The sequence below is a fragment of the Thamnophis elegans genome, chromosome Z (assembly GCF_009769535.1).
Source record: "Thamnophis elegans isolate rThaEle1 chromosome Z, rThaEle1.pri, whole genome shotgun sequence".
NCBI lineage: Eukaryota > Metazoa > Chordata > Lepidosauria > Squamata > Colubridae > Thamnophis > Thamnophis elegans.
The window spans coordinates 30,904,923-30,918,104 of NC_045558.1; the positions used below are offsets into that span (position 1 = coordinate 30,904,923).

The following is a 13,182-nucleotide window of genomic DNA, read 5'->3' on the forward strand; positions in this document are numbered from 1 at the left end:
CAGCAGTAGCAATAAGCACTGCATAACAGATCCAGAGAGACTTGGGCGGGGGGGGGGGAGGTGGAGCAAGGGAAAAGAACCAATCTTCTCTGCACGAACTTTTCTCTGGACCCTTTTCTCTCCGGAAAATTGCTATTTGCATCGTCAGGATTTTGGCTAATAGAAGAAGCGCGGGATGAAAAGGGAACTTCGGAATATAGGAGCGCCGTATTCCTGGAGCCTGGCAGCTGCCGCATTCCAAAGTTTCCTTTCCATCTTGCGCTGCCACGAGGAACCTTTAATCCAAATGGAATCTATCCCCATCCCTTCTCATCCAATGGGCCGTTCCCAGCCAAGCACAATAGCAGCCATTCAGCAGCCCCCACATGTCTTTCGCTCCTAGCTGAAGAGAAGAAGTGAGCCAACTGCCGCTCCTTGGGCCAAGAGGCTCACCATCACTGCCAGTCCGAGGCAAGGGGAAAAACAATAAAATGTGGAGAAAAGCTGTTTATTCCTGCCCTGCCATGGGAGGGGTAGAGAAAAGTGGATTTGAGATAGATAAAAGCCTTACTCTTTAAGAAGATCAAGCCCCACATGTCACATTTTTGCCCTCCCTAGGAGCACTTTGCAGGCCTCCCAAACTCTCTGCATGGTCCATTTTCCACAAAAATGGAGCGTGCAGATGGTTTGGAATGCCTGTAGAGTGCTCCTGGGAGCTGGGGAGGGCAAAAACCTTTTAAAAATTTACCTCTTCAAAATCTTGGTGCGTCTTATACTCCGGTGTGTCTTATACTCCGAAAAATACAGTATATCACCACTCATTAACTTTTCAGGCATCACTATAATGGTTTCTATGGATCTCTAAATTCTCACCAAAATAGTTAAGAGAAAGTTTGTGGAACTCACCAAGCCCAAATCGTGTTTAGCATTAACAAACTAGTTGCATCTTCTGCTTAAGGGAAATATGGAATTGCCAGCTGTTCCTAGCTATTGATAGCTCTAACTTTCAACAGCTCTGAAAATACTGTCGGACTCCATGAATGAAGGAGAGCCCATGAGGCATCACTTCTGGGAATACAGATCTTTTTCACTGTCAGCTTAGGGTTTACAGGCTGCATATTGATACATCCAAAAGCAGTTTTGGCAACTTTTCTGAGCTCTGTTTTGACAATCTTTTATATATTTAATTATTTTTATTATTTCAATAGCTAAGTGCATTTCAATTCTCATAGTTGTACACATATTAAATTTCTGTTTGCATAATTCAGCGCAATGCATTAATTAAACTCTGTTTAAAAAGCTTTTTAGTTCTAAGATGTATTATATATCCTGTGAAGGAATTTGACAGAGCTGTTAAAATTATACAGGCATTCAAATAACCATTAAATATGGAGTTTTTAAAAATGCAGGAATTGAAAGCATTACTATCTAAAAAGTTAATATTGCAGGATTTGTCCAGAAAGTGTTGTATCAACATGTAATAATGTTGATAAATATTTAGACTTCACAACCAGTGTATAAATAATCTTCTGTTGATGGTAATAGGAATTTAAATTCATGGGACAATCACGTTCCCCTACTGTGTCACCAAGCAAGCAGCCTGCATTAGAAACAGAAGGAGATTTAACTCTTTTTGAGCAATATCGTAATGGAGGAAATCCCTTTGAAATCCAAGCCAACAACAAGGATGATGAGACAGAAGATGTGTTGGCTTCTAATGGGGTAAGTAAAAAGAAATAATCCTGCAAATTGTAATGCATAGAATATCAAACATTGATATTCAAAAGAAGTATGACAAAATAATTAGGAATCAAAGGGTGATTTGAAGTTTGTTTGGACATTCTCATTGCATTGTATAGCTTATATATTAAACTAAAAATACAAAGACTTTGGAGGTGATTTATCTTGATCTAATATTTTTACATCTCAAAAACTTGGCATTTTAATTGGGGTTTTGTAGACTTTCTATGTCTATTGTAATTGGTTAGGCATATGGGCAATTGATGCTGTCATAAGATCAAATAGTGGTATCCTTACTATTAAGAACTGAATTCATTTGCCAGACAGAATGTTAAATTGTGCTCAGACATCTGACAAACACTTCTCCCATATATATCATCGAAAGAGATGGCTCACTTCATACAGAATGAAAGGGAAATAATTGGACATTTACAGCTGGTAACAATAATGAGAGAACATTTACTATTTCTTTAGATTTTAAAAGTTATATTGTTTAAAAAATAACTATTAAGATGCAAAGCTGCCCATTTGGAATTAGTCAGAAATCTTGGGCATAATAAATTAAAAGAATTGATATTTTACTCCGAGAACTAAATTACTCTTGTTTTAGGAATATTTTGATACTTTTTATTTTATGTTACCTGTCCATCTAATGAGTGCTGATTTGGAGTGGGCTGTAGCTTCAGTGAATAGTACTTTCTCCTAAGTTGATGGAGACAGTGGTCATGCATGGGTTAACTCAGTCAGTAGAACTGAGTCTACCAAAGTGATGTCATCAGCTCTCCGGGGCATGCTCCCTCTTTTTCAGACTCAGTTCGATTGAACTGGCTGTGTTAAATCGCTCTCTCCTAGATTAATTGGTTAAAATTGATTGATTGATTGGCTTTTTAATTGACTTTCTCTAAATTCGCTTGCAAATTGTTTCTTTAAACTGATATTCCAGGCTGAGCTCCTGTTAAACTCTCTAAAGCCTCTGGGCTAGAGAACTTTTGCCGTGCCTCATGGAGGTTAGCCTCTAAAAGCCTTCGGGCTTTCTGCCGAATCGGATTTCAGCAGAGCTTGCTGAAATAGCCGAGGGAAGCCCTAATCCTCTCAGCAGGGGACTCTCAGGTTGATGCCTTGCCGCTTTCGCTGTTAATCGCCGCCGCTGCCTACAGGAGCTTCCAGATACAGCGGGAGCCTAATTAGAGCCGAAGAATTCGCCGGCAGCTGGGGAACGCCTCTCCAGCTCCTGAGCTTCACAGTTTGTCGCTCCAAGGACAGCAGTGAGCCTCCACAACCTTACTGCAGGGCCTAACCCGCCCACGCTCACCACAAGGCCTCAGCTACCTCGTGGCTTCGGCCCATAGGCTCTGCAGCCTCAGTGGCCGTTGAAATTGGTGCGAAAAGTTCTGGCAGGCATTTTGAAGCAACAAACTAACTGTGAGTAACGGCTATGGCTCCTCTCCCCCTCCGGAGCCTCCATTACCTCCTCTGCCCTTGGCCTCTGCCCTGATACCGAGCCCCCTGCCCCTAGGGGTCGCAGGCGCAGGCTTGCTCCTGCTGAAAACACCGAGCCTCCTCACATGGATCTAAGGCATGTTCAGGGGGAAGTGCAGGAATCAGCCCCTAGGAAGGAAGACAGGGCCCCTCAGGCTCCAGCTAAGAAGGCCGGGTACAAGACTAAGCATGCTGAACCTCCGATACGCCAGGCCCAGAGACCTGTTCATTCTAGTCCTTCCCCTGAATTTTCTTCTGATTCAGAGGATGTCCTCTCTCCTGCTGCATCCATCTTGCAGCCCAAGGACGCTAGAGGCCCAGTTATATTGGCCAACAGTGGGGATGATTCGGATTGTGACAGGAGTATCACTCCTGATGAGGATCCCTTTACCAGGGAAATATTTCTTAGTCTTCACGCCGACACCGTTCTTATTCACCAGGCATGGCGGACATGGTTTCCGAGGCCATTGAGCGTGGTATTGCTTAAACACAGGTCTTCTAACCGTTCTGCTTCTCGCAGGTCTATCTCTTCTTCTAGTTCCAGGCGCAGGGATGGTGATCTCTCGGCTTCCTTGTCACATGAACTACCTGGCACTTCTAACCAACAGTCGGTCTTCGGGGAAGAGGAGTGCCCGACAAGAGACTCAGACCTCTCAGGGAATGAGGGTCTTCCACCCGACCCTCCTCCCTTCGTCGGTTTGTTTAAACCAGCTGTCTTTCGTTCTCTCCTGTTTAAGGCAAAGAAAATTGCAGGCATCCCAGCCCCAAAAGCATCCCAGAATGCAGAAGCAGACAAGACTGACACCACTGATCCGCTCTTCATCTAGCCTACGGTGGAAAAAGAGGTGATCCCTTCACCACGGTTCTTCATGGACGTTGTCAATCAGTGGACATCTCCAGGTACAGTAACCCTTCCCAATGCTTCGGACAAGCATCTGTACAACGTCGCTCCTGACCTTGCCAAGGCCTTAAAGGTACCTTCTATTGATTTGCCGGTAATTGCCCTCCTCTCCCAACGCGGCCTCAGCAGCTCCGGAGGAAGCCCTACGTCTGGAGGACAAGAGGATAGAGCAAACTCTGGTCAAGGGTCACCAGGCCTCAGCTTGGGCTGTTAGGGCGGGCACCTCAGCTTCCTTCTTTAGTCAATCCGCTCTTCTGTGGCTGAGACAGCTTCAGGCTCGCCTTCCAGCCATGGATTCCAGGGCTCGCAGGGACACCAATAAGATTAAGGCTGCCCTAGAATACACTGCAGATGCCTCACTGGACGCGGCACGTTTTGCCTCCAAAGCCATTGCCTCCTCCATCTCTACCTGCCGGCTTATCTGGTTGAGGCAGTGGCAAGCGGAAGCGCGGGCCAAGTGGAGGCTTGCATGCTATTTCTACTCTGCATCCCTTCTCTTTGGTCCTCCATTACAACTCCTTCTGGTGGAGTCCAAAGATAAGAGGAAGGTTCTGCAACCAGCCACTAAAAAGCAGGAAGGTCGGAACCAATCCTTTTACTGTAGGCAGTCCTTTCATGGCCAGGAGGGTAGCACTTCCAACTCCCGTCCCCAGTGACAGGCCCCTCCTAGACAAGCCCCATCCTTCTCCTATAGATCAGGCAGGAACAATCAGAGATTCCAGCCCAGAAAGCCCTTCAAGGACAATTCCAATCGTTCCTTTAAGAGGCAGAAGTGACTGCTTGGAGGATCTCCCAATAGCGGCCTACGTGGATCGTTGGGACGACATCACCAACGACGTGTGGGTCAGGTCCACATTCAGATTTGGCCTTCTCCTGGGCTTATGCTCCAGCCTTCCGAACCACTTTGTCCCGTGTCCTATCTCCAGGGACCCTCAAAAAAGGCTCCTGGTAGAACAGGCCGTTCACCATCTTCTCCAGATTTGGGCCATTCAGTCTGTGCCTCCAGGCCAGGAGAGACGGGGGTTTTACTCTCATCTTTTTATCGTGCCAAAGTCTTCCGGGGGCTGGAGGGCAATTCTCGATCTAAAATTTTTAATTCAATTCGTCAAATACAGGAGATTCAAGATGCACTCTCTCCTATCAATTCTAGAGAGTATTCGCAGACACGATCTCACATCAGTAGACTTGACGGAGGCTTACCTCCACGTGCCCATCCACAAATGGCACAGGAGGTTTCTCCTCTTTGTCCATGTGGGCCTCCATTTCCAATATCGGGCCCTTCCCTTCGGGCTGTCCTCAGCCCCAAGGGTTTTCACAAAACTTCTGTCAGTCGTAGCCGCACATCTGCAGGCCAGGCCCATCTGGATCTTATGCTATATCCTCTTGTTGTCCAGGTCACGTACCCCAGGCCCTCAGAGATCTCCAGGACACCCTTCAGGTGTTAGAGGAAGTGGGGTTCTCCATCAATCAGGAGAAGAGTCACTTCGTCCCCACTCCTTGCCTGGTGCACCTGGGAACCCTCATAGATTCATCCCAGGGGAAAATCTTCCTGTCCCAGGACCGCCAGAGCAGTCTCAGGGAGTTAGCCAGAGAGGTACGGAGGAGGCAGCAGGTTCCTCTTCTCCAACTGTCTCAACTGCTGGAGAAGATGGTCTCCTGTTTCTCTATCGTCCCTTGGGCACGGCTTCACAGCTGCTGCCTCCAGTGGTTTCTTCTGCCGTTCCAGAAGACCAACAGCAGCTATTCCTCAGTGAAGGTCCTCCTGACCCCGGAAGTCTTGTCATCCTTGGAATGGTGGATCTCTCCAGCCATAGCTCAGGGCTTTCTTTTCAGGGACCATCCACGTCTTGTGGTAACAACAGACGCAAGCCTCACGGGCTGGGGAGCTCACTTGGAGGAACAAGTAGTGCAGGGTCTTTGGTCCAATTCAGACCTATCACACAGTATGAATTGGCTAGACTTGAGGGCCATCCATCTATCTCTCCTTCACTTCCAGCCTTTTCTCCAACACTCACATGTGTTGATCTGGATGGACAACACCACGGCCAAGGCGCATGTCAACCGCCAGCGGGGAACGAGAGCTGCCTCTCTCATGGAATCTGCCTTTCAACTAGGCACCTGGGCGGAAGCCAACCTTCTCTCCCTATGTGCCGAACCCATCTCGGGGTCGGACAACACCGCACCAGACTGGCTGAGCCACACAACAATCGACCCAGCAGAGTGGAGCTTGAATCGCCACATATTTCATCAGCTGTCAGCCAGGTATGGGACTCCAGCCTTGGACCTCTTCACAACATCTGCCAACAAACAGATGCCCAGGTACCTGTCTCGATACACAACACCAGGCGCAGAAGGGACGGACGCTCTCAGGTGCAGGTGGCCTCACGGTCTCCTGTATGCCTTCCCGCCCTTCCCCCTGATACAGAGGGTGATTTGGAAAATGCTGGAGGAAGAGGCCAAGCTCATCCTGGTCCTCCCAATTGGCTGCGCCGACCATGGTACGTGGAGCTGATCAATCTTTCAGTGGAACCTCAATGGCCCCTGCCAATGATTCCGTCCCTCCTTCATCAGGGCTCCATTCACCACCCAGGTCTCACTGGCTACGCCTAACTGCTTGGAGGCTGAGCAGGCGGTCCTGAAGGCAGATAACCTTTCCGAGACTGTGATCCATACCATTCAAGCCTCACACCGCCCAGCTACGAATAGGATATACGAATCTACATGGCAGACTTTCGTAACGTGGTGCCTGGGGCAAGGGGAAGACCCATTAAAAGCTGCAGTACCCCAGTTTTTTGAATTCTTGCAACAGGGTCTTGATAAGGGACTTTCTCCGAATACCTTGTGGCGGCAGGTGGCAGCCCTCTCTTCAGTTCTCTCCCTCCACCTAGATGAGCCCCTCGCATCCTCACGTCTTCAGGTTCCTTAAAGGGGCATCCAATATCTGTCCTCCTGTCATGCACCGATTCTGCTCTTGGGATCTGACCAAGGTCCTCGACTTCTTTACAGAACCGCCCTTTGAGCCCCTCAGGGCAGCAACTCTGCACCACCTCACTCTCAAGACTGCCTTCCTGTTGGCCATAACATCAGCATGGAGGGTGTCAGAGTTGGCGGCCCTCTCCATCTAGGCCGACCTGTGTGTCTTCCACCCAGACCGTGTTGTTCTCCACATTGACCCCACCTTTGTTCCGAAGGTGAATTCAGCATTCCATTGTTTTCTGGATCTCATCCTTCCAAATTTCTGCCCGGCTCCATCTCACAGTGTGGAGCGCAAATGGCACAAACTAGACATCAGGCATGCCCTTAAAACTTACATCACCAAGATGGCTGCCTTCAGACGAAGCAAAGCCCTCTTTGTGTCCTTTCATCCGACCAACAAGGGCCTAAAAACTTCTCCTTCCATGATTCCACGTTGAATCAAATCAGCCATTGCGCAAACTTACATCGTGCATCATCTCCCTCCTCCACAACTCATTCTACGTGCAGTGCAGCCACGTCAGCGGTATGGGCGTGACAGGCCTCGGTGGAGGAGATCTGTAAGGCAGCGACCTGGGCTACCCCTAATTCCCTTATCAGACATTACAAGATAGATAGGTATGCATCAGCTGATGCAGCCTTTGGATGGCGAGTGCTCCAACAGGTCCTTCCGTCCTCCAGCTCCTAGGCCAGTCTCATGCCCTCCCAGGGACACGCCAGTTTTGGTAGGTCCCATGCATGACCGCTGTCTCCACCAACGTAGGAGAATGGGGCATTGATTCTTACCTGATACGCCCCTTCTCTGGGCAGGTGAGACAGCGGTCATCCCCACCCTAGCATTCTGGCCTACCATGCAGGGGTGTACAGTGAGCATTTTTGGTTGAGTCCGGAGAGAAAGCGATTGGTCACACACAGCAGTCTACTAATCTCCTGCGTCAGGAAAAGCGGGAGCATGCCCCGCAGAGCCGATGACATCACTTTGATAGACTCAGTTCATTAACCCATGCATGACCGCTATCTCCACCTGCCCAGAGAAGGGGCGTATCAGGTAAGAACCAACGCCCCAATTTATTTATGTAACTAAATATTTAAAATTATCTGCCCTCACTTGATACAATTCTTTAATTGCTGGATCTGAATTTGCTTTTTTTGTTTTGTTTTAGGTGTATGTACACATACATTTTATCACACAAGTATATGCACCCATTACTACAGTGGACTTGTGGTTAGCTTATGCCAGTCTTCTCTGTACGCTCCAGATATGTTTGAACTATAAGTTCAAAATTTCCAGCCATCATAGTTGAGGAAAATTGTAGTTCTAACTCTTGAAATTTAAGCTACCTTATGTCACAGCAAATTGTTCACTTAATATGATTTGTAAAAAACTCTTAAGTTTGCTGAAGTCACATCATACTTGTATCAGAAGCATCAAGGCTCTTACGAGTTCAAAGAATTAGATGGTGACATCACTGTTGCCCGGGGACACCCAATAGGGGGGGGTCCTTTCATGTCCCAACTGGCATAAAAAACAGGAACTCATCCCTTCCCATGGCAGCATTCTGGTCTTGCACACTGTTTGCTAACCTCCAACCCAGTGTCTGAACCATTTGATCAACTATACTTCCTGTTTGTTTGTTGAAATAAAACAGCAGAACTACCAAGAGTGAAATCATGCCTACTTTATATATGATCCTTCAAAACTGTTGAGAACTTGAACAAATTAATAATTGTATAAACTTGTTTTTGTGCTCCTATAATTTTTGGATAATAAAATTCAAATTCATATTTGTAGTTAACCTTTCTTTTGTTTAATATGAGATCAAAACAACAAATCACTAGAAGGTCCATTAATTGCATCTGTTTCATACAGTAATGTGTTTTTCTATAACCAGGCTTTAGATTGTTTATAGTTGAATGGTGCTATTTTACATACCTTTTGCATTTATTATAGCTTACATGGCTACTTCCCAATTTAAAATAATTAAAATGAGTTCATCCTCAGAGTGATAGAAGAAGAAGTTTGCAACGGGCAATCTTTTGACTTCTAGTTTTTGCAATAAACAATGTTCTGCAAAGAATTATAAAAATGGAAAAATGAATGTGCATATTTTTCTTAAACTTGATTGGATAGTTATTAGCTTTCCAATATACGTTTCATCAATCTTACATTTGGATTTCATTTATTTGGAAACATGCATTTTTGTTAAATCATAATTTTTGACAAATTATTACCTCATTTTCTTTAGATTCAAGTTTCAAATGCATATTGGGTGTGAGAACTTCCCTTGGCTCTTTTTCCTTTTTGCTCATCATCCATTGTTTTTCTCACTTTACTGAAAGCTCACATTCAGCATTCAAAAGATGTTAAAATAAAATGCTGATTACAATGTTTGCAAGTCCAATTCTGTTTTCTCTTGCACTTTGGATGGCAATAGAAAGTTTCTCCTAAGATAATATTTAATGCTGATTAAAACAAGTTGTGGAAGCCAGATTTGTGGGAGTGAAAATAAGAAAATGATTTTTTAATCAACCTTTATTTCTTTCTGAAATTTTTTTAAAAAATTGACAGGATATTCTGGCTGAATTAGAATACATTTTCTTAAAAATCAAATAAATTCAATGCTGTGAAATAATGGAAAACAGTAAAATAAGATGCTATAATTTATATTACTTGTATTGCTCTGTATATACATTTATATTCTAAGGGCCACTGAAAGTTTAATGAGATTCTGGATTGTCACAAAGAAACTAAAAACACTTCCAGAAGAAGGCGGGGCTTAGCAGTGAGAAGACAGATTTTCAGGCTATTCCTGAAATTCCTCTATTCCGAAGGAATTGGATGGTTCATTTTTTAACCCAAGCTGTCCCGGAGAGACAGTGAAAGGTTGGAGGAGATCCAGTGACCCCAGAGACGTTTGCAAAGTCCCTGGGGGCTTGGAATTTAACCTCCTTTGCCAGTGACTTCTGGATTAGCCATAAGCTAACCGAAACTGCAGGTTGCCCCTAAGAATGGCGTGAGTGTTTCCAGCTGGTAAGGTGATTTTATTACTCAGAGAGACATGGTCCGCATAAAAATTTAAGCTAATTGAAACCAAAGAACAGAAGAATCTAGCGGCGAATTGGATCTCTTTATGGGTTTATGGACGGTGGTTACCCTATTTTTTAAATGTTTTAAATGCTACTTACATGGACAAAGGAAAGATTACTTCAACATCTCCTCTGACTCTCTGTAAGTGGGCTGTAAACCAATTTACTATAATTTGGCTCCCTACAACTTGACACTTTTATTGCTTGGCTGGGTTGGTCTAAGATCAGATAAGATTGTACAGCTCCCAGCTTGTTTTTACTTGCAAATACCTTAAAGCCTCTAAAGGGAAAATACTAACTGCGTACAAATATGGCGTCTGTTCAAGTTTCAAATGATTCATTTCAAATGATTTTTTCTGCACTACAAAAGCTATCTGACACGTACGACAGATTTGAAAGAAAGCTGGATTATTTGCTGTTTTTAACATCAAAATATGAAGAAAAAAGTGAGAATGTTGAATGTTTGAATGTCCCTGAAATACAAATGAAGGATGTCAGAGATGAAGATTTTCAATTTGCTGACATTCCGGGCATCTGGTTTACCTCTGAGGGAGAAAAAGATGGAACATTTGAAGGGGGGGCAGCTACGCAGAAGTTTTACTTTGAAAGACAGAGCGTAGGAGGAATGAGAAGCATTAAAGAATTTATACTTTATGAAATATCATTTGCAAAACTTTTGATACCGCCACTGAGAATTAAAGACAAGCTGAAAAGTGCAATAAACGTAGGACAACGACATTATATGAGAGGCACCTTAAGCAAAAAGGTGCAAAGATCTTCTTGTTGGGACTTGCTCATAAAGACGTTTGGAGAACTTGATCCACGAATGGCAACAGGATTAAGGAGGTTTTGTTATTGGAGAGACACAGGCTGATAGATGGAAGAATACAATTCAAAATTAGCTAAACCTAATTAATTTTATTTGTAATAGACATAGTTGAATAATAATTGATAATGATAGTAATGTATATAATGTGGAGTTGATATGATAAATAATAATTGGATATGAGAAGGGAAGGTTAGAAATATTTTTGGACCATATACAAAGGTTATTAATCACAATAATTATCACTATTAAAAAATAAAATAAAACTATATACAGTTAAATGTTAACTAATATGGGGAAAATGTTATGATATACGATATAATTACATAAAGAAAGGAGAATGATAATAAACTATATACATGGAGGATGGAATTTTTGGTATTAAATATTATGGATGTTTAGCTAAAACAGGATATGAGGATTTGATGTTAATGGAGGATTTTATAAACAAGTAAATGAAATGCTAGCATGTGGTTATGAATTAAATCTTTGGCATAGTTAAGGATGAAAGATGTTTAAACAACTGTAGTCAACTAAAAGTGGAGGTATGATGATGTCAATATGGTAAACATTTGAGTTAAGATATTTGAATTAATATGAATTAATGGAAGAGATGCACAAAAACATGTTGTAACCAGCTGATATACTTTTTTATAATATATACCTGTGTTCTTTTTTTTTTTTGTCCCTGCCTTGTTTTCTGTTTTTTGTCTTTTTTGTGTTTTGATTTTTTTCTCCCACTAGTGTGGGCATGTGTTGTTTATGTAACAAAAATAATTTTTTTTAAATAATAATTTAAAAAAAAGAAACTAAAAACACTTCTGATTTGTTCTTGATAGTATGAATCGGATGAACAAGAAAAGAGCGCTTATCAAGAATATGATAGTGACAGTGATGTTCCTGAAGAACTGAAAAGGGACTATGTTGATGAACAGACTGGAGATGCTCCAGTAAAAAGGTACTTTGAGCATACATATTTTACAATTTGTTCTATTCTTGAGAATTTGTTAATCCCTTCAACATTACTAACATTCCAAAAGGAAGGACATTTTTTTTCTCCTAATGCATGAGGCTCGAACCTGGGCTGTTACCTTTCCAACTGAGAAGCCCAGCGTGCTGAGCCAGCATGAAAGAGCATGAGCCTGTTTAAGATATTTTGGGTCATTTGCCAGAGTAATTGAAAATCCCTGCTAAATGGTCAAATATTTCACTTGCCTAGAATTTTATGACACGTAATGATCAAGTAAATATTTCCTACAGTTCACAAGCATGGACAGGAGTATGATACCTGTATACCACAGGTGTCAAACTCAATCATATCACAACATATTTTGTTTTTGCAAAGCCAGTGTGGGCATGGCCTGCGCATGAAGCATCCAGCCATCAGGCTGCCAGTTTGACACCCCTGTCTCATACCATTATTCCTCAAATAGTATTTCAAGGTAGTCCTTGCTTCTGCCTTGTCTAGGGACTGTTCTAAATTACAGTGTGTTAAAAAAGATTAAGCTGTACAATCAAACTTCATATTTCTGACTGTTTCAGAGTCCTTCAATCACATGATCACCATTTCTCTGCTTCACAACTGACTTGTGACAAGCAGTTTAGAGAAAACAGAAGTAAACTTCTAAGGTGTGGTCATGTGATGTTTCTCTTAACAACTGCAGTGAGAGAGAGAGCTCATTGGGCTAACATGATTTTCCACTTGGTGACCGTGGTGCTGAGTTGTCGGTTTCAATTGTTATCACTAGGTGAAGACTATTCTATTTAAGAAATGCTGCCTTCGATTCAGGAGATAATATATCAAGGTTATTAATTATGATCACCTATTCTCCATGACCTTAAAGCCTCTTTTTGAATTGCTCTCAGTTCCCCTGTTGAGATTATGGACACATCCGTGTGGTTTTCTTGGCAACAATAAGCTATTGCCATTTTCTGGGATGTATTTTGAGTTGCAAGCCTGTGATTTTCTGTGATCTCACAAATCAAATCCAAGCCAGTCTGATTAACGTTTTGAAATCAGTGCTGGTTAGGTAGAAAGAAGTTAGGTAGACTTCTGGCTTAGGATTGTTAAAACTAATGGCCATCACAACACTATTGTAAATCACAATACTATTGTAAAAATTTTTGGGTCCTTAGGTCCTTGACTTCTAATGACGGTGAGCACATGCTGTGTTGTCTTAGGCAGCTAAAATGTCTT

At 43.1% G+C, this 13,182-nt stretch overlaps 1 protein-coding gene across 2 annotated transcripts in view; it reads left to right on the forward strand.

Moving 5' to 3' along the window:
• VPS50 (VPS50 subunit of EARP/GARPII complex) overlaps positions 1–13,182 on the forward strand; it is a 94,027-nt gene that overhangs the window by 44,334 nt on the left and 36,511 nt on the right. For both annotated transcript variants that reach the window (XM_032237394.1, XM_032237396.1), the window contains exons 18-19: positions 1,525–1,701; positions 11,825–11,943. In XM_032237394.1, coding sequence (XP_032093285.1) covers positions 1,525–1,701; positions 11,825–11,943 — 296 coding nt within the window. The remainder of the gene's footprint in view (positions 1–1,524; positions 1,702–11,824; positions 11,944–13,182) is intronic.